Here is a 24869-nt window from a genome sequence, read left to right on the forward strand (position 1 = left end):
ATTGCACCCTAGTGGTTTCACCTCTGCTTTGTGCTGGCAGCATGCTTGAGAGCAACCTCCATTGGGAACGCTTCCCAGTGAGTGTAAATAAGTGTACATGGCATGCACGTGAACAGCTCTGTAGAATCTGGAGGAAAAACCCACTGCTGGCACCAGTATCCATCCACATATACCAAACTCATGGAAAGCTGAGATGATAGATATAGGAAAATTACTATAGGCATAAGGTTCATGCAAAATTGGCACCTACTAGCCCAGCTTATTTCCCTGGTTAAATGGAATCTGTTTTGGTTAGCAACAAACATAAGAGACAGATTCAACAGTGTGAAATACATTGCCATAATCCCAGTTTAGCCGGGCAGTTTGGTTAAATCTTGTTTTCCAACACTGGAAACAGACTGGAGTATTTGGCCCTTAGGCTGTTAAAGCAGAGTCAGTGCACATGTAGGAGACGGAACAAGACTTTCTTGGCAGGAACCTCCTCAGCTGACAAATCAAACAACGAGTTACTTTATCATTCACAAGACCATTTGCATGGCCCAAGTTCAGTTATGGAGATTTTCTTGGGGAGGGAGAATAGGACATCCACCCACACCACATCCCAGCTGGTGATGCCTGGAGTGGTGAATGTACACCTGGTCTTGGGACAGTAAAACCCCCTGGTCTCTATAAGGCCTCCTGCTGTGCCCCACTGCCTTCCCTTTCAGCTTTGTTTCTGCCCACCCAAGACCACATCTCTGTCCTCAAAAAGGGCATGGGCTGGCTTAGGGTTTACTAAGGGTAGGACTTGTCCCACAGATTTCTTTTTTCAAGCAATCTGCTGATCTGTCTGTGGGGTTTTATACAGCCACGCTTTTGCATAGTATCATCTGCTGTGAATGTGGATACTCAGAGGGCTGGGCTCATATTTTCTTTCTATTGCAAAATCCTTCATTTGTGTCTTCTAGCTGCCAGGACTGTGAATGCTACCTGAGGCCTGAAAGTCAGCCTGTGTTCTTCTAGCCTGTGCATCATCACAGCAATAAAAAAGTAGTTAACTCTTCTGTTGGTGATCTGAGAGCCAGAGTATGATCTAGTCAGTCTTCCCTTAGCTGTGCTATGTGCTGCTAATAGGAAGGGAAAAAAAGAGTAAAAACTTGCTTCTGTTAGTGAAATAAGCAGATATGACTCATAATGCGCACCAGGGACCGATCAGTTGAGTAAGAAGGTATCTTTTTCATCCCCTTCCTTTCTGTCCATAACCAGTGATGCTTTGGCCTCAAAATGAGTATTGCAATAGTGCTACATATAGTGAAAAGCTTATTTTAGATGTTTTTTCTCCAAAAATCTTAGAATGTGGAAGGCAAATGAAAATTTAGACAAGACAGATATTCATTTTATTCTCCTGTTCCTTTATTTTCCCTACTTTCTTCTTCCCATACTTCTGATATATCTAACTAGAAAGGATACAGTCACTCCTCCTTCCGGGGGTGATTGTATTGGGTTTTGATAGAGACCTGCTGCAAGGGTTGGAATCGAGTTATGTTTTAACTTCAAGATTCCCGTCAGCTGGGCTCACTGATCTTTTCTAGCTGAAGGAATCAGCCAATAGTCTAAACCCCTCTCTGAAGGGACTTCAGTGAGGTCTAAACTGAGTGCTTATGCAGCAGCAAGTAGTCTGTAGCTAACGCCTCTGTAGCGGTTCTCAGTTACATGAACCAATCATTCATCCACCCTTTCAAAGTGTACCTACTCAGTGTCAAACCTGGGATGACAGCCACCAGCAGCTCTGGATCAGCTTTTCAAAATCCCCACTTTTGACTTTTGGCACCCATGTCTTGGGAAGAGGTGGATATGGCAGGTGCATGCTGACTGCTAAAATCAAGTTACATGCATCTGAGAGACAGCTGTCAAGCTGAGAGCTCTAGAAAACTTGACCTCCAGTTTGCCTAAGCATCTTCATCAAAAAAATGTACTGACTGAGTTCTCATTTTTGCAACTTTTCAACACGCAATAGCTCTCATGTCTTGCTCCTTCCATCATTAGACAGCTCTATAGGGCTGAGTCACACAGGACTCATCTGGTGTATTGGTCATGCGCCTGAGTCACATGGAGGCAGACGGCTCATAGCACCAACCCAGGCCACGGAGATGGCTCATAGTGCCAACCCAGGCCACAGAGATGGCTCATAGCACCAACCCAGGCCATGGTGTGGCCTCTGACCAGGCTGCTGGAGCCGGCGAACACATAGCGTGGTGCGTCCCCAGCAGCAGCACTTCCCCATGGCTTGGTTTCTGCCCCAGACCCTCTGGCCCACAGTGCATACAGCTCTCAAGGGATCACAAATCCATCCAAGAAGTTTTGCCAGGCACAGGCTCTCCTGAGGCGTGGCAGAGGCCACCACACTCCCTGAAATGGAGGCCCACCTCCAGGGAGGCATGACAGAGAAGTTCATGAGACTCACGAAGGCTGAATTTGGGCATCTGTGTGATGCTGGCGAGATGCTGGATGTGCCATGACGCAGCTGCGTGTATCGCTCCAGTGAGGAGTCCTGCAGTCCTAGGCAGGCGCCTGGCTGCACCATTGCATGGCCTCAGAAGATGCTGAGCACTTACGGAGATCTGGCTGCAGCCGTGCATGCTGAAGGCTTCGGAACACTTGCCCATCAGCCACGCGCTGGCTGACTTGGACGTATACTAAAATACCTTCAAATCCCTCTGTTGTGTAAAAGATACAACCAGGTAATGCTCCAAGGCTCCTTCAGGACAGTGGAAGGAGACCCAGGCTTGTCCACACCAGGATGTTTCCCTCACAGCAGACATGCAGGCATAGCCCCCAGCAGAGACACTCCATATGCTGACAGAAGTCCTTCTGCTGGCAGCTTTACTGCTGCTAAATGACATAAACTAAGCTGATAATAACGCTTGTCTGTCAGCATAGATGCATCCTTCCCAGTGCTTCAGCCAGTGCTGTGACCAGCAGGAAGGAGAAGGAATGGTGGCAAACAGTCACTCCTGCAGCTGGCATTGCTGTGGAACTGGGGTCAAGCCACTGTGTACCTGAATTTCATGGGTCTGGGCTTTATTTACATTGTAGCACATTTATATCACTCTGGGAGCATCAAGAACTTTAAGACAAGGAGTGGCTGTGACTTCTACAATTAGTTTAATGCCATTGTGCATGGCCATGGTGGCAGCATTGGTGAGGATCCAGCTGGGCACATTCCTGAGTCACAGCTTTATGTCATGACACTAACAAGTTTGCATCACCTATGTAAAGTTCTTGGGTTACAGCCAATAATGAGAACAAGGGCAAATTCTCATCCTCCCTCCCTCTTATGATGAGGGAGATATACCTTTTCTCCAGTAAAAAGTGGAATTTCCCACTAGGCGGAGAGGGTTTTTTGTGTGTGAATATTTCACACAGCTTTACTAGCTGTCATCTATACAAGCTAATCAAACTCACCTTCATAACAAAAATTATTTTTTAATTGCATGAAAATTATAAATTTGCATGATGAATGAGGAATCACATTGCAAAAGAGACAGAACCTTCAAAACATCATTTTAGACCTCATCCTGCTCCTGCCCCAGCAGCTTTATTTCTTGTGTCTTCCATGAACCTAAGCTCTTCAATTTTCCCCCAAACACATAGTCACTGGGCTGCAAATGGGACCTGGTGCAGCTCCAGCTGGCCTTCTGCCATCTACATCTATGGGAGCAGAAACAGCCCTCTTCGTGACCATGTTTGAACGCAACAGATACGGTATAGTATAATTAGAAAAGATTAACACATCACTCAATCTTAAAGGGTCATATAATCATTTAGGACATGGGAACAGCGTCGGTTCCTGATTTAGAGGCCTCATTTACAGATATGACATGCTAGCCGTAAAGTAGCAGAAAAAAACTCACAGTGCAATCTATCCTGCTTTCCGAACCTAAACTGCCAGTAGGTACACAATGAAACGTCCACCAGAGCATGTAAAATGAACGTTCACCAGATCACACGAGGCGCCAGTGCTTTGACCGCGGTGCAGTTTCATTTCAGAGTTACTTGTAACAGCGCAGCCCGAAGGCCACCCCAACTGCTGTTACAGCACTACTGAACTAAGGGCGAAGAAGGATTTTTCCCATAACCTGCAAGCGAGGTAAGGATTTTTTTTTCCTCTCCAAAGACAATGTGGTCAGAGGAACGTTTAGCAGAGGTATACTTTTCTGGCAGATGTACCCTTTCTCCTTCAGATATCTTAAATCCCTAGTTTTCAGCATAAGATCAGATGCCTGGGAGTCCACAGATTACTTCAGCGGGTCAAAAGGTAATTAAGAAAAGCAAAGTTTCTGTTTGCTGTATGGGCTCTGTGGATTTCCCTGAAATAATGTGGGTTCACCAGCTGGATTAGGTTGAAGAGCAGCATGCTTAGCAGCCTGTTAGAAAGCTAGAAGCTGGAGTAAAGTCACAGAAAATAATTTCAGCTTTTAAAATTTTGTCCCTCCTGAGCAATATCTGCATCTCCAGGCTAAATGTTAGCAAATGCATCTCTTCCGGATGTTCTTTTACCATGAAATAGGCAAACAGAAATTTCCCTCATTTCTTACATCCAGTCCATAGAAACTGCTGGTGAATCATAAACAAAGTGGGTGGTAAAGGAAAGAAGAGAGAAAGAGGAAAGAAGGAAATGTAACAGTCTGCATTGGATCTGTTATCCGTGAGTAATAAGGGCAGTTACGGAGAAAAAATGTTTATCCCTTGCAATTACTAAGTGTACCTTTCATCTTGATCACAAAACTTTGGTAATGAGATTATGCCATTTGGCTGTGAAAAACATCATTTTAGCTCTACAGTATCCTCTCCCCCAGGATTTGTGCAAACATTACCTCAAACATCAAACATGCATATTTTAATGAACTGTATTAGTCTGCCTTCTATTAAACTACAGTTCAAAACATCAGTGTTAATGAGTTCTCCCCATTTCTGAAAAAATAAAAATAGCTAGGAAAAAAAAATACTTTTTGCTGACAGGGGGGTTGAAATGGTTTGTATTTAACAAGTCAAACAAAGCTAGTCTTCTTTTTACATTCATTTTTACTGTACAGCTCAGGGGATGAAGCCCAGTGCTGCCATCAGTGAAGCCTTCCTGATTTTCCCCAATAGGGACCGGCCAGTTTGCCGTGCTGTGCTGTCTCATGTGTGTAGGTCTGACTCTGCCCTGGCATAGCACCCTGCAAAGTAAGTGGGTTTCCATGCAATTACTCTGGATTTGCCCCCAGATGTAAACGAGAGCAACACCCAAGCGCTGGAAGGAGCAAGCAGGGGTTCGGAGCATATTTGCTGGGGTGCAAGGGCAGGGAAACCACGCAGATCTGCCGGCCTCACCCCGCGCAACACTCGCTGGATTGGCCGGCAAGCGCCGAGCTGCTCCTCTGTCCTTACAAACAGGCTGCCACAAATGCACGATCTTCCCTGCTATCTGCTCCGGCTGCTCACAGCGGCTTCCTCCATTCCTTCCAAACTAGGATGCAGTCCCAGGGGGGAGCTGAGGCATCTCATTTTTGGCAAAGAACCTCATTCCCATGAAAGTAAGCGCAGCTTTTACACCACCGTTTAATAACATGGCAACATTCTCATGCATTAAACTCATTTCCTTGCTGCCCTGACTTGAGGAATAAATACTGCCGTAAAGCAAGCTTCCGGAAAGCGAAGCAGTTTCTCAAGCTTGCCTTCTCCTCTGAGACAGGGTTTTAAAAAATACTCAAACATACTTCTACTGCACTGTTTAGCGTCACTGCAGACTTTGTACCCTTCCGTAGTATACACTAGACAACACCAACCAGCTTATTTAGAGGGGAAATATTGCTGAAAAGCAACTTCAGTTTATGTGAGCACAACTGAGGCTGCACACACATTCACATAGCCTTGGCTGCAACAGAAGGGGATGTGAAAACCTTACCAAAGTCATACAACAGCGTAGCCATAGGACAGAAGGCAGGGTGTGCGCGGGCAAAGTGTGGTCCTGGTCAAAGCTCGTAGCCAAAAGCGGAAAGAGCTCACACAGATAAAGATGAACGAAATTGCAAGAGTCTAACCTGGGCTTAAACTGCGTCCACTGACCGCAGTCTGAGCTGCAGTTTGAAAGCAGCCTGGGAAATACCAGGTGGAGGTGGTTACGTAGTCTATGCCAGCTGCCCAGGTCTAAATTTCTTCTTCACCTGTGCCAGAATGGCATGGTTTGAGACCAAACTCTCGGTGGTCATTACTGGTTGGCTAAAGGCCGGGACTGTACTCACAGCCTGGCCCCACAGCCGAGCTCATGCCTGCCCGTACACCGCCCTGATGGCGGCATCCACCTCACCCGCCTTCAGCTCTCCTGAGCGCGGTGAGCCATGGCATCACCGCTGCCCTGCCTCTGCCGCCGCACATCACACCACCCCTCTGGGGGACAGGGTCATTCGTTCCCAGAGGTCCCCGTCACTCTCCATTGACTGCTGAGGTAATGAGGATTGTGAGCGTAAGCAAGAAGCATCATTTGTAGGTAAGTACAGTCCAGTGAGACAGCTGTGAACCTGAGTGATTAGTAGGTAAAATTCTTCCTCCAGGCCTTTTATATCATATTCCCTGAGACGCAGGTAATGCCAAAAGAGACCTTCGCTTGTGGAGATGAAAAAGCACTGCGTTAAGGTTCCTACAGCACCAGACCTTTCTGTCACCATTACAGTGTAGTAACAATTTTTAGTGATTTTTGTATGTATGGCGTATAAAATTAACAAACGTAATTTATTACCCTCTCACACTGTAGCTGAATGTTTTACACAGAGGACCTATTCATCACTCTCTAACTAGTGCAAACAAACAGGGTTCCACAGTGTTGATTGATGGATATATCGGGTTTCTTTACTGCTGCTGCTGCTCATACTGCTCTTGAATTAATAACTCAGAGTTTACTTTGCACATTGTTGTCTCCTTTTTTAAAAAGCATTTGGAACACCTAAAGCCTGATTCTTATTAACACTAAGTCCCTGTTACACCAAAGAGGCCTGAATATGTAATTAAATTTTTCTTCGATTAAAGGCTCCTTTCTATGGTCATAATGATATAAAGAGGATCTCAGCCTGAATAAGAATCAGACCCAAAGTCTTTGCTTAGGAACTTGCGATAGCAGGGAGGAGTAAGCAAGGATCGCTGTCACTATTTGCACAAATCACCCTAGTAATCAGCAGAAGTCTCTTGAACGTAATGTGAAAAGCAGGCATGAGTATTACGGGGGCTTTAAGTACTCTGCTTGAAAGGAATCCTGCAATAATTGGTTTAGAAATCTAATTTACTGTATTTTTTGCAAAAACTTTTGGAAGTGAGCAAGACTAGTACCTTGAAACTATTGCTTTTGGCTTCTCCATGAAATGCCATTCCAGTTTGGATCAGTTATAAATGGCCGAAAGTCACCGTTCCCCTTCCATTGCTTGCGTTCTTCAGGACATTTCTGCCACCCTGTGAAAGCGGTCATTAAACTTGCCTTGAAGGCAGCACCAGGAGGAGCAGATACGCCAGCAGAAACTGCTGGGGGGTGCTAAGCTCTCCTAGAGCTGCCATCTTAAAAAAACCCTTTCCAAAAGGCATGGCTCACGATCACATCGCTGTGCCTGCTTTCACAGCTGAAAAGCAAACAGCAGATCCACTTTCACAAGCCCTGGGCCTGCTGGGCTAAAATGGGCCAGATCAACTGGAGACCAGTCAACTGGCTAACATACTGCTGCAGTGAGGGGCTGGTAGGTTAGGTGATCCTAAACTTCAGTAGGGAAGACACGGCTAAGCTGAACTCCCCCCAGCCAGGCACCATTTCTGGCATTCTTTATATTAAGAACCTTTTCTGCTATGAACAAGCAGTGTTATTTCTGTGGCTCCAAACAGAACTGTGTGTTACAGTGGTCACCTTCAGAGTGGCCGAGAGGAGATGTTCAGAGATGCACTATAGCAACAGAGCCACTGCATGCTGGGACTGCCTCCAATATATCTTCCGGCTTCTGCCATTTAGGGATTTTCTGAGTGCAACTTTGCATTTACGTCATAGTGTTTGACTGCCCTTGGCAAATATTTCTTCTGAATTTGCCCAACCCCTATTCTGATTCCATGCTTGCTTTTGCTACCCACAGTGTTGTGCAGCAAAGATGCCCACAAAAAGTGTTCCCCAGTGCTGGGTATAAGACGCCTTCCTCTTGCTTGTTTTGCTGCCTGATGATTTCATTAGATGCCTGCAACTCTCCTGCTAGGAGAAACAGTGATTAATTCTTCCCTGTTCGTCTTCCCCATGTCACTCATGATCTCTATCTATATGTCCTCTCTCATACCTTCTCGTTGCCTGAAAAGTCTCAGATTAATTATAAGGAAGCTGCTTCTTCCCTTCCATATGTTGCCTGAGATGGATGTGCAGACTGCAGGTGGTGGTTGGGATGCAAACACCCAGCGGTACAGTGGCATTATCCCATACGTATATATATGTGTGTGTGTGTGTATGTGTGCAGTCCCCACTTCCACCATAGTGAGTCTTGCTGTTCACTTTGCTGTTTTGAGCAAATTTGGTGAGGGTATTTCAGGTGAGTGCAGACTTCATTTCCTTCTCATTCACTACAGGACTTGCCCTGTGTTTCTCACAGGACCTCAGTAACACTCAGAACTGATGGACAAAAAGGGAGACTTGAGTCTGAATGGGAAACAAAAACCTGCTCTGCCCAATCTTTGAGAGCATTGTTTTGAAACTTAAAATATTTAAATGTACTTTTGTTTTTACTGTTGTTTATGTAACATAGCAATTACGAACAATATTTTGACTACCATTTCAATAAGGACAGAGTTGCCTTCTGCATTGTTATATGTGAAAATATATTTGCCTTTTGTGTAAATGGACATATACAAAAAGTAGTTGAGATGCAAATTCAGAAGCCTTGGTGTGAAATCAATTTCTCCTGTGATCTACATTTGAAATTGTAGATCTTATCTTTGCATCTATTTGCTATTTTGTGAAGTGTAAAGTTGCTACTCTAGCATACATGAGCTCGTTTTGATCACGTATGAGTATTGACACATACAACCTCCCTCAGCATGGAATGTAAACCTCTGAATTTTTAAACTGGTTTAAGCTACATATATTTAAATATTAATGAAATGAAATTCTGACCGCTTTGGTTGCTGAAACCTCTAAATCTTTAAAAGGAAGTTTCCTGAAAATACTCATTGAAATTTGTAGGAATCTTTGCCTGTCTGAACTTTTGATGGGGGAGTGCTTGGTCAAAAAAATTTAATTTGAAAAATTTCTAAAAACTGCGAAGTTTACGCTAATTCTGAATCCAACCCTATTTCGGAGACTAAAATTAAAGCTATACTTATGCATCTAAATAGACGGCCTGTTTTCACAGGTACTGATCCATTTCATCTCTCTTTGACTCAGTCACTTTGTACCAAGACACCTATTTAGACGCAACACATGTATTTCTAATGCTTTAACTTCACCAGCTGTGTTAGAAAAAAGTGTTGATCGCATCATCTCATTTTTTAACCTTTACAGAACAGTTAATAGTTACTCACTTCACAGAAACTTTATGGATGAATTAGTGTGTAGAAAACAATTAGCATATATTACATAATTTCATTACTTCTGCTATCACTACTATCTCAGCGTTCCTACTGATATTTGTGCATGAACTTAATTTGGTTTACGTTTTGCTTGTAGCATTTGCATGGCTAAAATAACACAAAATATGGGCATTCTACATCTTTTATTTTCATTAACATTTATAGCGTAATTCCAGCTCCTGCACTGTTTTGTTGCCACAAAAAGACGAGAGATGTAAGAAAAATTTGGGAAAATCACAATAAAGACTGTCCCAAATATTTACCCTGAGGGACACAAGAGACCAAGAGGCACCTTGAAAACGTTGTTCGAGAGGCCACGGGGTAGCAGCCATTCGCTTGCTTCTTGCCCTGAGAGTAACGTACTATGTTGTCCAAATCCATAGGCTCAAACGCAAATATCAAGACAAAGTTATCTAATTAGCAGCCTCAAAATTGCCTCTGGGTTTTGTACGTTGTTTTTGTCAGGCTTGGTTTTGCATGGTAGTCTCTTCTGTTTGAAAGACTATAATGAAGGTGATTAAAATGATTCATTAGCATTGTGCCCGTTTGAGCAAACAGTCCAAACATTTCTATATTCCCTGGTATCAAGCACAGTGATCTTCACACAAATGTCCAAAGGTCTTTTAGCCTTTTTAATTTTTTCCACAGCTTGACTTTAATTAATGATTCATGTGCAAATTTATGTACAATTACTGTACCAACTGACTAGCTTTCGATTTGCTTTGGATACTTTGGGAGGAAGAGAGGGAAAATATCCTCAGAGCTCATAAAAACAGTAGAATATATATTTAAAAGAATGCTACAATTAAATGTCTGTAAGTCTATCTGGTGTCCCTAGCCTACTTTGCTTAGTAGTAGCCTACACAGCTTCCCACTTGGTTCTTTCAAAGAAAGTGCCACATGAGGCAACAGCCAGAGGACTATTTTGTATTTTGCTATGAAAGCTGAGGAGTAGAAAGAGATCCCATTTTTAAACTGAGTGCCTTGCTATCACATATCATCTAACATTTATTCTAAATTTTATCTTAAAAGCCGTTTTTGGCCACCAGCACTCTCCTCGGGAAAGCCAAACAATTTCTCCAATGGCTGGGAATGTGCTGCTAATTTCCAGCCTAAATTTATTTATGGCCAATTTCAAAGGTGGTTACTAGGTGCACTGGTTGGAAAACCTGTCAGAAGAAAAACAGGGGTGGATATGTTAAAACTATATGGGTTTTGGACTGACATTCTCTAGATCTGCATAAATAATTTGGCTATGGACATAGAAGTCCTACTCTGCAGCTTTAAAAAGCTCAGGCTTAATAGGGAGATGAATGATTGTATCTCCACAAACCAAATTTCATTAGTATTTTCAGGTGGTTAGTCCAACGCTCCAGAAAGCATTTAAGGAGGATTAAAAATCTGAAGATTTTTTTTTAATGCAGTATATATATGGCTATGGAAAAACCTTCTGAAGAACTGCTCCAATGCTTCCCGGGGCCCCAGAGCTTGGCCCACAGAGAAGTGCTGCTTCTGAAAAAGGCTGCCCTTGATAGCACTTTGAATATGAAACAAGATATTGACAACACAGCTGTACTTAGCCCATGAAGTAGATTTCATGTTTACCAGAGGCCTGTAATTTGTGGATGGAGAGTTATTTACTTCTTTTAAAAATAAAACTCAGCAGTGAAAACCCTATATGAAGAAGATGCTAAAATCAAGGACTGTGGGACATTTGGGTCTCCTGCATCAGTGTGATGGATACTGCTGCTTTCTCGCCATGTTCAGTGGCCCACGTGGCTGTGAGATGTTTCTCCATGGTGTTTCAGCTCCCCAGAGTTGGGTGCTGAAGAGGAACCAGGGCTGAGAAGGGACGGTCGCTGGGATGGAAGTGCAAAAGGAGGGCTGTGGGATTAAAAGTAATGATAGGGCTGAGGAGGAAGACAGCAAAGGAGGACTTTGCACCTTCCTTGTGCGATAAGGCTGGCATTGCACAACAGGCCAAAATGGAAGAGGAATTTGGGTTTCAAGCACCTTTGGCTTTTTTTAGAAAACCCTAGCCAGAGACAAAAAAGCTGGCTGTTATTATGTATGTTATTGATAGGAACATGTTAGTGAAACAAGTGAGCTGGTCATACAAACAACCTGTTCAACAGAAAGCAAACACAGTGGAGAAAGTCAAGTAAAGTACAACAGCTATGACTGGAAAAGAGACACCCCGATTGTTTTGAATTTGCTCTGGGTCAGTCGATGCAGCAGATAAACAGTTAATGCAGCCATTAAAGAACAAATGCAACAATCAAAAACTAACAGGAAAAGGCCATCGCTTGCCATAATATGAGCAAAACTACTGCACTGAATGTCCTCCCTGCTGGGAAGTGGCAACACCAGATAAAAGCAAGAGGAAAAAAGAAATATTTTGGAAAAAAATCCTCCCTGCCCCAAACCTGTTTCTTCCTGCTGGAAATTTTTGAAGTCCAGTTATTACTGTTTAGCCAGGTTTGTTCACAGGAAAAACAGAGGATGATGGAGCTGAAGAAAGGCTCGATTCTCAGCCTGTGAAATGCTCATAAGACCCACTTTAGAGCTTGTGGATCCCATGCGTAACAAGGCCCACGGACTGTGCTATAGGGAGAAAACGCTGGAGAGAGAGAGACAGGCAGGTTCATACTTGGCATGCTGCGGAAAGGGTTAAAAGTGGTCAGTTCATCGCTCTTCTGTGTGGTGCCTTGGAAGTTTTCACAACACCAGATGTGCAGGGAAAAAAAAGAAGAAAGAAAGAAAAGCGAACACTAGTAGACATCCTGGTGCCCTGGAAGCAGTTAAATTAACACCCAGCAGGGACAAATTTGCAGCTTTGGGAACAAGCTTAAAGTTAGTCTGTTTTCATTCCTGGAGCGAATTTGCAAGTGTATGATGGTGAAGCATAGCCTGGGAAGGAGCAGGCGGCTTTGGATTAAGGATGGATAGCCAGAACTCACTCCCACCCTCCCTCCTCCCACTCTGTTTTGCACTTAGGCTGTGAAGCTCCCAATACTGCTAATCCCTATGTTTTCCCATGTCTTTTACCAGTTCCAGTAGGAAAAAAAAGCCATTCTTTTCTTTTTTTTTCCATTCGAGCTGAAACCAGGCAAGACTGGAGTCACCCCAGCAAAGCCTGCTTTAGCTGGGATTGCAGCTTACAGTCATTCGGAGAAATCTAGTTCTGCAATGGATAAAGTTGGATGCTCTTCTAACCAGAACCAAAGCACTAAATCCTTTAGTCATTCATCACTCACTTGGAGCCAGGCTGTGGCCCGGCTTGCAACCACTACAAATTATAGAAAGGACTGGAAAAAGAAAAGACTGTGAGAGTACATCTAACCCATCTTCGCAGAATTACGGAAAGCCCTCATAGTCTCTCTCCCTTGTACAGGTTAAAGAACAAACTGGCTCCACAGAAATACCATCTTCATTTTCACATCTTGGCCATTGTAAGTATTTTGGTATCAGTCAATCAGGGGGAACTTTTCAACCAAGATGGACTACGCAGCTTCTTACGAAGGCCCAAGAGGACCGTTCAATTTCCATCATTCTTCCTCATGTGCATATTTTGCAAGGCAGGAGAAAACTTCAAACCCTGGAACAGGCTTCCTAGAGAGGTGGTTGATGCCCCAAGCCTGTCAGTGTTTGAGAGGCATTTGGACAGTGCTCTTAATAACATGCTTTAGCTTTTGGTCAGCCCTGAAGTGGTCAGGCAGTTGGACTAGGTGATTGTTGTAGGTCCATTCCAACTGAAATTATTCTATTCTATTCTATTCTATTCTATTCTATTCTATTCTGTTCTGTTCTGTTCTGTTCCGTTCTGTTCAAGTTGGTTATTCAATTGCTACACTTGCAGCTGGGGATGGTAGAAGAGCTGTAGGGTCCCCTGAAGGAAGAAAACCGGAGAACAGGATGTATTCATTTTTTTCCAGTGGGACAAATATGCTGCTTATTCTGTCTCGCTGACTGATGGAGACTGGCAGGATGAATAGCACAGGCTGAAACAGGTAGTGTGACCTTTCAGCTGGCAATTTGAAAGGCGCAGAGTAAGGCGGCTCTGGAAAGCTGCATTTCCTGCCCTGTCCTGAAGACTTCCTGCAGACGCTTTGGGAGCTACTGGACAGCAAGCCCCTTGTGCCCCTTCACTTATTGCTGGCATAGGATATAGAAACAGTTTTTAAGTGTTACCAATCTTCCACTCTCCCCTTTGCAAAGACCAGAGGTGTTTGTCCCCTGTGCATCAGTAGCTCCTGTTCTGCTCCATTTCCTCCCACACTATTTCCCACCCTCAGAGCCCCTGCTCTCCTCTGCCTGCACCCAGACACTCTCAGCTTCCTCCTCCACAGCTCCCAATCCTTCTCCCTCATTCCCCCTTGCTCAAACCCAATTTGCACTCTGTATTACTGCCTTCCAGTCTTCTTCCTACCCTCAGACCCTCACTTTCCTGCACTTTACTCCTTCACCACCTCCTCTCCCAGTCTCTGTCTGCCCCATCACATTTGTCCTACCCTGGATCCAGTCCCATCTGGCTGCTTCTTTCCCTTGCACTAAACTTTCTGCTCCCTGACTCTCTCCTGCCTTCAGTTCCTGCCCTTCCACGCCCAGACTCCCTCTTGCAGCCAGTTGTCCACCTTCCACTCCCTCTCCAGTCACCGCCGTAGTTGAGGTTCTCCAGCACCAGCCACCTGAGCTGAATTTAACAACTTGCTGCTCCTGGCAGGAGCAATCCCATCTCCACTTCTTGCCTCCAGCTACGTGCTCCTGCCACTTCCCTTGTGCCAGTGTTGGCTTTGTCTGACCCCACAAGCTGGAGGAAGTCACTAAAAGAGCAGAGAACCAACACAGAGAGAGAAAAAGGATAGTTTTCTGCCAGTTTTGTGAGAGCTCAGACAAGTGCCAGAACTGGTGCCAGAGGAAGGAGTGGACACGGAGCTGTAGTGGGGGAGGACTCCTTGCCCCTTTCTGAAGCTCCTAGCCTTTGGATCAGCTCTGCCACCCTGTGAATCCTCACCTGAGAGTGTCCAAAGCTCCTTGTCCTCCCCTTCCTTTGACATATTTGCATGCAATTCAAGGCACTGTAGTTTCAGTCTGTGTGTGTCTTGCAGGCAGAGCAGCACAGCTGGGCTCATGGATGCTGAGAGTCTTCTGCAGCAAGGTTATGCCCCATGTATGGGTCTGGCTTAGGTAGTCTGAGCTGCACCTTCCTCCCTGGTTACAGAGGAAGGTTAGGGAGTTAACATTAAATACAGATAACTGGTATGAAGAAAAGGGATGAACATCCCCTCTTTTACCTGATTTCTGTGTTTTCTACTGATGCACAATATGATGTGGACCTCACATATATCTTCACCTTTTCCTATGAAATTGGAAAATCATTCAACTCATGTTCCCACAGTTATGTCAAAGCTAAGTATTACTATTAAAAGACACTGAAAGGTGCTTGGCTTTTCAGAGGGACCAACCCCTTCAGGCACTCAGGCCCTCTCTGAATTCCAGCTGGGGCTTGACAAAACAGAGCCTTATCAGAGAGGACAAAGAAGTGAGGACCCTTTTTGAAAAGATGACATGAAGTCAACACGGTTGGCCTGTTCAATGTGGTGTGAGGCTACCCACAAGACCGCACTCCTTTCCCACGCACAGGGTGGCAAGCAGAATCTCAGGCATAGCCAGGGCATGTCCACCCATGCATGAGTGTCTCAAAGGCCCCTTGGAAAGTTGGCAAGCCACTGGGCGCACCTTGATGGGCTGTTTGCAATCAATCTATAGGTACAGAGGGAAAAAGAGGCATCAAACACTGTTTTAAGTGCTCCAGAGGTCTCCTCTGGGGGACTGTGCAGGCTGTGAAGGCTCAGAGCTGTGGATGCTGGGTCTATAGAGAATACTCTCAGACCAAGGGCAGAGGGCAGTCAAGTCAAGATGAGCAAGGGCGGGAGTGATAGGTTCAGGCACTATCCTGGGACACAAGGATAGTGTCTCCGAGACTGACGCTGGGTCTAGTTCAACTCCAGACTCTGTCAGAGGATTTCTCTGCTATGGTAAATGTGTTACTTAGGTCATTATCCAACAACTCCAGTGGATTGATTGTAATAGCTTTGGATGAGATCTTCCTTCTCTCTTTCCCAAAATATATAATAATATATAAAGTATACAGTAACATTTCCTTCCTCTGAAGGTTTGGCTGGCTTGCTTATTTAAAATATAAATTCTTCAGGGCAAAAGCTGTCTCTTACACTGTGTGTGTATATTACCAGACACAGGCATGCAGCAAATGAAGCAGGCAGATGGTTCTGGATTAGTTTTGTTGTAGCATCTGGCTGATTTTCTGGATCAGTATCACATACAAATGGTAAATTCACCCATGAAAACTCACATTAAAGGAACATTACTAGGTCTGTTGCTGTCTTAATGACAGTCATCTGTGGCCTGGGGCAGGTCTCCATGATAAAAACACCAGCAGTAAAAGTGGCTGAGTGGAGGAACAAATATTTGCCATTAAAATATTCCATCATTTTGAACCCCTAGAGAGACAAATTACTGGGACTTGCTCTTGAGGACTTCGGGGAATTAAAATAATAGGAAGACTCTAGGGAGAGAAATGGGAACTGGGCCTTGTTAAAATTTTTTTGTTCCTTGACTTCTTGAGGTATTCATAAATTGCCTACAAACAAGCAAAAACTTACAGGAAAGGGTTTTTCACTATGCCAGCTCCAAATGGCTGTGGAATTATACTGTTTTTCCAGGCTCCCTTTCCAAAATCCCTGCAGGAAGTTGACTCAGGGCTTGACTCTCGCCTCAGATGCACACACAGCAATAGCAGAAATCCTCACTTCAACCAGGTAAGAAGCCCTTACGAACATCCCAGCTTTATTGACAAGTTCACAGGTCAAGACAGACTGAGTTGATTAGTAGCAGAGAACCAGACTTGAAACACCTTTGGCCCCTTTCCTCCTGGTCAGCATTGCATCTTCACAGTTCCTTATCCCAGTCTTGTCCTGTTACACTTCCTTCCCAGTTAATCTAATAAGCACAAACTCATGTCCTGTCTTTGGTGATGGTTCCCTACTCTACCTCACCACCGCAGGCCTGTAAACTGTAAACTCAGCCAACACTGCCGATCTTCTGACCTGCCCTTTCTTCCTTGCAGCCACCATCATCTTCTCCTACATATGCACCAGGCACCTTGGCTCTCCCTCTGCTTCCCCACCCCAGTCCATGTCTTCAAGGTGACACTGGACTAAAGTCAGAGGACTGAAGCAGCTAGCACCCTTACTGTGCCTCCTGTCTCCAACAACACTTTTTTCCCCACAGCCAAGACAACTGACTGGCTCATGAAGTGCCTCCTGGATCACAGCAGTCCTCAGATCAACATCTCTAGACATGCAGGTGGGTAGAAGCTGATATCCTTCAAATTTCTTCTGTAAAACTCATCTTTTCCTTGATTCTTACAGAAGGAGGCAGGGACTGTTTTTAATTCAAGTTTATACAGTTCTTCAGAGAATGACATTTTGCCTTATCAGTGGACCTCCCAGGCACTTTCACAACGCTAATAAATAATAAATAAGTCTTCAAGTGTGCTGACATTAGCAAAGAACTCATCCAGGCAAGTGCAATGATGGTTTTTATTGGTATCTTCATGGAAGTACCTTCCAAAAGCAGTCCAATTGAGACAACAGGGACTATCTGAGCTACATTCCAAATCCCCAAACCCAGAAGCATTTGACCTAAGAAGTGGCTAATATTCTATTCTTTTACCAGTGTAAATACTTTACGCAAAGAGTTCAAGAAACCTTATGGAACTGGCAGTGTCTCTGAGCCTTTGAATTGCAATGTCCTCAGGGACTGACCGTCCACAGTGTGTTTGTCTATATATTTCATTCAGCAAATTGAGCATCAATGATACAAGGCACTACCAAGTCAACTGTCCACCATGACAATACAGGAACTTATGATATTTTTCTCTCTGGTTTTGTGTTGATAAATCAGCTATGACCCTGCAATCTATGGTGGTTATTGGGACATACTCAAGTTTTTATCCAGAATATTTAATTCAGAAGCCCTTGCATGAAGGAATGCAACCAAAATGGAGCTATCAAGAAAAGCTGTCATCCAAATATTATTTTTATAGCGAGCATTGAAAGAAAGGTCACATTGTTATTTTCTTACATTATGGAACAGTTTCTATTATTGCAGATTCCAAAAGCCTGGAATCGTTGTTATTTATGACCTAAGTCAAATTTAAGTCCTGGTTTGTACCAATTACCACAGGCCACTCTAGGTTTTCTGTCTTCATTTCACAAATATTTGCAAAATAATTCCTTCACACTTGAAAACAGAGAGGTTGCCTCACCAAAATGTGGTCTTCTTTAGCTGTAAACACAAAGGTCTAGGAAAATATTGTTTTGATATGAATCTTCCAAAGAAGCCACATTTTCTTTACAACAAATTTTGGAGGCTAAATTAGAGGTGTAAGTTATTGCTCAGCAGTGAATGATAACAAGAGTTTTTCTACCTGCACTTTCAAAAAAGCCATTAGATCTTTTGCTCCTGGTGCTTCTTCCTCACATAGCACTCCAACAATCTGACGGTTTAACATACACTTCTTATTAAATCCATATGGTGTCCATGCTTTAAAAAAAAGGTAGAAGCCATATCCTGCTGCTTACTGTGCTGCTGTAAGTCCAATTATGCTCTCCTGAAAATAAATGAAATTACCCTGGGTTTACACTAGAGAAAATGAGAGGAGACTCTGTCTCAGTATCTCTGCAGAGCTGCCAGGTTAGTTGAAATACCATCTCTGTCCCTTGGAGGTATTTAAGAGCGATGCATGTATATCAGTTAAGCACTGATTTTCTGGGCATTTGAAGGTCTGGTGTAACAGAGGGGGTCTGCAAGGAGGGGTCACCTCAGCACCTGGAGCTCCTTTGAGCGCAAGCTCCTCACTGGTTGCACGTCCCTTGGTGCAGTGCTGCACCGTGGCCGGTCTCCAGCCAGATGCAGCCATGCTGTGTCCCTGGGTGATGGAGCACCTGAGAGGCCATTTGCCACATGCTGCAAAATACAAAGCCTTGCTGTGGGAGAGCATGAGGCAAGAGGCACATACGGGACACTCATGCTTGGAGCAGGTACTGGAGAAGGGACTGCTCAGTATTCAGTAGGAAGGGAGACTGGTTGGATTTAAAAGGAGCCTGTTAAGACCTGGTGAAGAAAATGATCTAAGAAGTCATGCCCCAATTAGGGCAAGTAGGGACAAAAAAAGCGCCAAACTGCAACTAATCGCACCACATTCCTGGGTTCATGAAAAAAAAAAAGCGAAAAGAAAGAAAGGAGAAGATGATCCCATCCTCAAAGTGATTATAAAGGAACAAAGACTAATAAGGCCCTGAGCTTTGCACAAGGAAACACTGTTGTGGGTTATAACGACATAGGCAACACCGACGCTTCCAGAGTCTTAAAAATAAGGACCACTGATTGTTCGCATAAAGTGGGGGCGGAAGGTCTCGTGATCCCTTGTGTTATCCTTGCCCCCAAAGCCGAGACTAAATAGGGCACATGCCCATATGTAGAGTGGCCTTGCTTCATGAGGGTTCCTGTTCTTTTCTCCCCTCCCTTGAGTGAATGAATTTCAATGAAAAAATTTGGAGAAGAAGTCAGCCTGAAACCTTTGAGTTTAATTTGGCTTTAGGTCAAAAACAGAAGGGGATGAATAATGTTTTATTTAGTAGAGTCAAGCTTTTTCTTTTATTTTTTTGTTTTTTGACTTCTCCTTGACAAAAGACTGATGGATCTTATTGAACAAGTCTTACGGCCAATCAAAAACTTTAAAAATATGTGCAGAATGTCTTAGACTAGTTAAAAATGTCATTTTTTTTTGTTCAAAAATCTTAAGTCTTACTTCAAAAACACCTTTCATTGACTGGACTACGCTTCTTCACAAGGAGGAAGTTAGACTTCAAACTAGTTACAGATTTTCCCCACATCAGCACAGGTTCTGTATAAGTGTTGCAAACCTGATTAAACCTGTGCAGAATTTGGAGCTTTTAATTGCTCCCTAAACAGTGAGCGTGTTGAATTTCTAAGAGTTTTTTCATACTGTGCATATGTTGCATCCTGATAGACAATGGAAAGGTGAATCTTTCCCACAACAATGGAGAATAAAACAGAGAAGCAAACAAAACCTTCATTCAGATCAACCTTCCAGGAGACCAAGATGATTTCCATCATTTTTGTGACTTTTCCCTAGAGGCAAAAGACATCTAATTAGCAAATCCCACTACAAGTTCGCACTGATTTGACACAAAGTGAATGTGACAAGCAGAGAAATTATAAGGCTTACATTTCCAGCTAGCAATCTTGGGCTGATAACGTCAAGTTCAAATGCTTTTTGGGGGTCTTAAAGCTTGGGGAGTAAAAATCCAGAGGGTGAGCTGGTTCAGCTAAAAATGTGAATTTATGGTGTTCCAGTCACTGTTATCTGATGGCAATGTCACAGCAGCCCTTTATGAATGTGCACTCACATTTCCAGCTGCAAAGCATTCCAGCCAGTACTGAGATTGTCCTTATAGTCCACAATTATAATGATCTAAGGAGGAGTTGAATGATACCAAGCAGAATCAAACCTTGATTCCTCTTGAAGAAATAGGGCATGAGTAAAATAAATATTAATCATGAAGTTAATTAGCAAATGCTGGTAATTAATCATGCATTGCTGTTAATAATGTGTAGGAATCCTCAGAGGTGGGAGATGATCCTCAAGGAAAAAAGACTGTGCAGCCTAAATAAGGTGATGTCCCCATTGCTAAAATCAGTGGGAGTTGACCCACGAGGTTGCTTTGACCTTTGTTGTCTTTATTGGAAGATAATACTAGCAGAGTCTCCTTCCACTCTGATTTAATATTCAGACTGGACCTATGGGACAAGCAGGCCCTGACCAAGGGGGTGGTGGGCTCTTGCAGCTGTGTAGGCAGGCGCTAAAGGAGTCCGCAGAACTCATAAATACTGCCAGGTGAACAGTTATGTTCAAACCTTTCCAAAACTGCAATTTATGGACCAACTGTATTTCGAAGTATTGTTCCAGCAGCTACAGAATACTGAGAGAGACCTACCTGATTTTCTGAACTTCAGTAGAGTTTTGGAACAACTGCTAAAGATCTCTAAAAAAATCCAGTTCTCTCTCTAGAGCATAGAAAAAACAGCATTCTTGCTGCAAAAGCCCCATAATCTGTGTCTACAAAGCTTCTAAGCTTCTCAGTTGTGCTGTGGGTCAGGTAGCCACGTCCTGCAGACATAACTGTGGAAAGTGATCAGATGACAAGAAACTTTGGAAAGCTACTTGCAGAATTCTGTGATGATACGCAAAACTCCTTCCTTGGTGTAATAGCTAAAGTTTGGCACTCAGCAAACTTCATTTAGGGCAAGTTTCCTAAGGCAAAAGATTGTGTGGCTTCACAGGTGAGAGATTCCACGACACTTATGATAAATCTCGGAAGTACCACTATGACCATGTTGCCAAGTACCGTCTTGTTGGCTCACCTTCCTGAGCAGCAGCCCAAGAAGACACAGAGCAAGGAGCTAACATTGCCTCAAGCAGAGTTGCTCTCAATGGTTTAATTTCTTTCCAGAATGTGATCTTGCATATTTTTTTCAGAAAAATAGTAGTGTTTGCAAAAGTCCTGCTTGTCTCCCTTGCGCTGACAGATTGCTGGAAGCTTCATCATGGTTGAATGAAGGACCTGTGAAAATTCATCTGCCTGCCAGTCTATTAAGAGAATGGGGAAATGAGCCTAAGAAGAGAGCACACAGTGGCCCAGGAAGGAGAGGAACAGCTGGCAGAGACCTCCCATAAAACAGCAAAGCTGTAGCTGTGCCTGCTTCCTGCTGCCACTTGTTGTCCAGCAACTTCCAACAAAGCAACGTCTCCCCACCCAAAGATGCCTAAATGTTTCATGTGGTACCTCTTGCTACGGGATTTTCTGTTGGAGAAAGTCATAGTTAGTTGGTCAGGGAATTTAAAAGAGTTAAAAGGAGAAAGGTGTCCATGCATGCAACTATATTTACTTCATTATTTTTTTAAATGTCAAAATGTTCACCCAAACGGTCTGGCGAAGAAACTCCAGTTCTGAATGATTCATTGACAGTGCTGTTTCTCTGGGGCTTTATGGAAGACTTAGGCTTTCATTTTTCAGTAGTATCTTATAGCTGTTTTTCACATCCACAAATGATCTCTACACCTATATTGCCATTCCATATCCTCAAATGTGTTGAACCCAAGACCCATCAAAACTCCCCAGAGTGGCTTAAACCTCCCAAAGTCAAATACATTTTACTCCTTTTGCACCTGTGTCCTGGTTTTGGCTGGGATGGAGTTAATTTTCTTCCGAGTAGCTGGTATAGTACTGGGTTTTGGATTTAGCATGAGAATAATGTTGATAACACCCTGATGTTTTAGTTGCTGCTGAGCAGTGCTTACACTAAGTCAAGGACTTTTCAGCTTCTCACACTGCCCTGCCAGGTGCACAAGAAGTTGGGAGGGGACACAGCCGGGACAGCTGACCCAAACTGGCCAAAGGGATATTCCATACCATATGATGTCATGCAGAATAAAAAACGGGGGGCAGGGCCACTGCTTGGGAGCTGACTGGGCATTGGTCAGTGAGTGGTGAGCAATTGCATTGTGCATCACTTGTTCTGTATATTCCTTTATCATTATTATTATTATTTTCTTCCTGTTCTGTCCTATTAAACTGCTTTTATCTCAACCCACGAGTCTTACTTTTTCTCCGATTCTCTCCCCCGTCCCACTGCGGGGGAATAAGCGAGTGGCTGTGTGGTGCTTAGTTGCCAGCTGGGGTTAAGCCACGACAACCTGTTTTCCAGTTTCTGGGGTACAGTGAGGTTACATATTCAAACTTTGATTGGCAGGTCTGAAACTTGGGATCCTGGTGCACAGTGACTTGGCATAGCATAACTGAGCTATAATAACCAATTGTGTCAGAGCCCTGCCTCATGATAACACAGTGGGAGCTGGCCATGCAGTATGTAAGTGTAGACATATCTGTGGCAACCTTCACCTTCATATCTAAGCATGTATTTTATCCACAGAATATTCCCAGAAGTGTGATGGGTGTTTATAAAGCTCACAGATAAGTCTTAGTTTTCCTTTGCCAAACAGATAACAAATGTGCAAACAGTATTTTTGTCATGTTGGTCAAAAGATATCTAAAACCAGAATTTCCTAACCCTGCCATAAAAATTAATGTTGTAAAATACATTATCTAAGATAACATAGGAATTCATTAAAATTTTGCCATTCAAAAGAGCTTAAACTTTTGTAAGCTAGAAAACTTAGATAGGGCTGCAAAATAAGCTTGCATCTGCCCTACTATGTCACCTTTCTAACAAGTATCTACATAATATATATCAGTGACATATCCACTCCATTGCGTTAAGAAAAAAGTGTTATGAACATGTCTTTCTCGAAATTCTTATAAATGTGCATCCATGATATACCTGAATAAGTGCTAAATGTGCCATCACCACCTCTGACCGTGAGATGGTCATTATCCGCCACCAGTACACATCTCCTGGCAGAACGAGGCTAGGCTGGAAAAGCCTCTTTACTACTCAGACCAGAATGATTCTGTAACAAATAAGGAGGAATTTGACTTACCTGTCTGTGCTGCTGAGAGACTGGATACTGCAAACCTGAGATTTGCTGGCTTTGCTGCATTTTCTGAAGCATCATTTTTTGCTGCATTGCTAGGGGTACATTAGGTGGCCTTTGAAGAGACTGGTTCGGGAGAGGCTGAGCAGGTTGCGGCTGTGGCTGTTGTTGCTGCTGTTGCTGTGGCTGTTGCACAGGGGCTGAACCCTGTGCCTGCTGCGTGTAGTGCAGAAGGGCAGGCTTGTTTTGGGAACCCAAAACTGAAGGCATCTGCTGGTTTGTTTGCTCTGAGTTAAAGTGAAACAAAGGCTTTGTGTTGCCATGATGCTGCTCTAGTGGTGGCTGAGCGCTGTTGATAAAGTTTCTGTTGAGGTCCTGAGGCTTTTGTTGCATGATTACGTCCATGGGATTGCTCTGGGGAGTGGTTGGTTTATAAACATAGTTGTTCATCCCTTTCGACTGGGTTCCATTCACTGGTACCCCAAGCATTGCTGAGCTTTGTGGGCTGAACTGCTGCTGGCGAAAAGAAGGACTGGGGATTTTCTCTTGCACAAAGGGTCCAGGAGAAGGTCCTGATGGAGACAAGGTGGACCAGCTGGCTGTCTGGTTCTGCTGCTGCTGTTGCTGCTGAATCAAGGCATGCTGCTGCCGGTTTGCTGCGATCTGTTTGAGCTGCTGTGCATGAGACACCTCTTGCCAGTTAGGCAATGGCCGACTGGACGCAGAAGAAACCTGTGATACCTGTGTTTGACTCTGAGGCACCGAAGGGATGGGTGAAGAGGTGGACATGGCAGCGGTGGCCATAGTGAAGGCTGGACCTGTAGAAGAAGGCCTCATCTGTGGGGAGCCCACAGAAGCCTGATTCATGCCTGGTGCATATTCACTCTTTATCACCATCTTATCCATCTGCAGAGATCTCACTGGGCCCCTCTGGCTCTGCTGTCCAAGGTCAATGTTGAATGGCTCATCTTGTTTTATCGTGGCATTTATCATATTCTCTAGCTCAAGATCACTCATTGGTGGCACTGATATGTTAGTCAGTTCATTAAATAGTTCCTGAAGCTCCAGATCCATCATTTGTTCCCACGAGTCTTCCCCATATCTGTTAGGGAACATGTTCTCATGGGATGTCTGGCCATCTAAGTGTTTGCTGCAGGACATCGTTTCTCCTGGTTCTTTCTTTACCTCTTTCAAAGTCATATTAAACATGCCATTCCCACTAGCATGTGTATTGTTTGCTAGGTTGCTGGCCTTTCTTTGAGATCCTTGCCCCACAGACATATTTCCTGACATTGACTGGCTTTGGCAATTGTTAACATGTTGTCCACCTTGTCCCACTGAAATATTATCACCCACTCTTATCCTCTTAATGTCAAGGAAAGAGCTCTCTGAAACACCATTGGGCCTCTTGTTGTTGACAGGCGACAGATTTACCACCAACTTTCTCTTCAAGGAGCCTTGGAGCTGAAAGAAGCAGAGACAAAAAAATCAATCATTACATGACACCAAAGAAACAATCTGTAATCTATTTGATAGAAGAATCACACAGAATCATTAAGGTTGGAAAAGACCTGTAAGATCATCAAGCCCAACCATCAACCCA

General features: G+C 43.9%; 1 protein-coding gene across 1 annotated transcript in view; it reads right to left on the reverse strand.

Annotated features, from left to right (window-relative positions):
* MAML2 (mastermind like transcriptional coactivator 2) overlaps nucleotides 1-24869 on the reverse strand; it is a 215866-nt gene that overhangs the window by 43384 nt on the left and 147613 nt on the right. Inside the window, exon 2 of the mRNA XM_059824357.1 lies at nucleotides 23273-24730. Coding sequence (XP_059680340.1) covers nucleotides 23273-24730 — 1458 coding nt within the window. The remainder of the gene's footprint in view (nucleotides 1-23272; nucleotides 24731-24869) is intronic.

This window comes from Gavia stellata, chromosome 1, assembly GCF_030936135.1.
Source record: "Gavia stellata isolate bGavSte3 chromosome 1, bGavSte3.hap2, whole genome shotgun sequence".
NCBI lineage: Eukaryota > Metazoa > Chordata > Aves > Gaviiformes > Gaviidae > Gavia > Gavia stellata.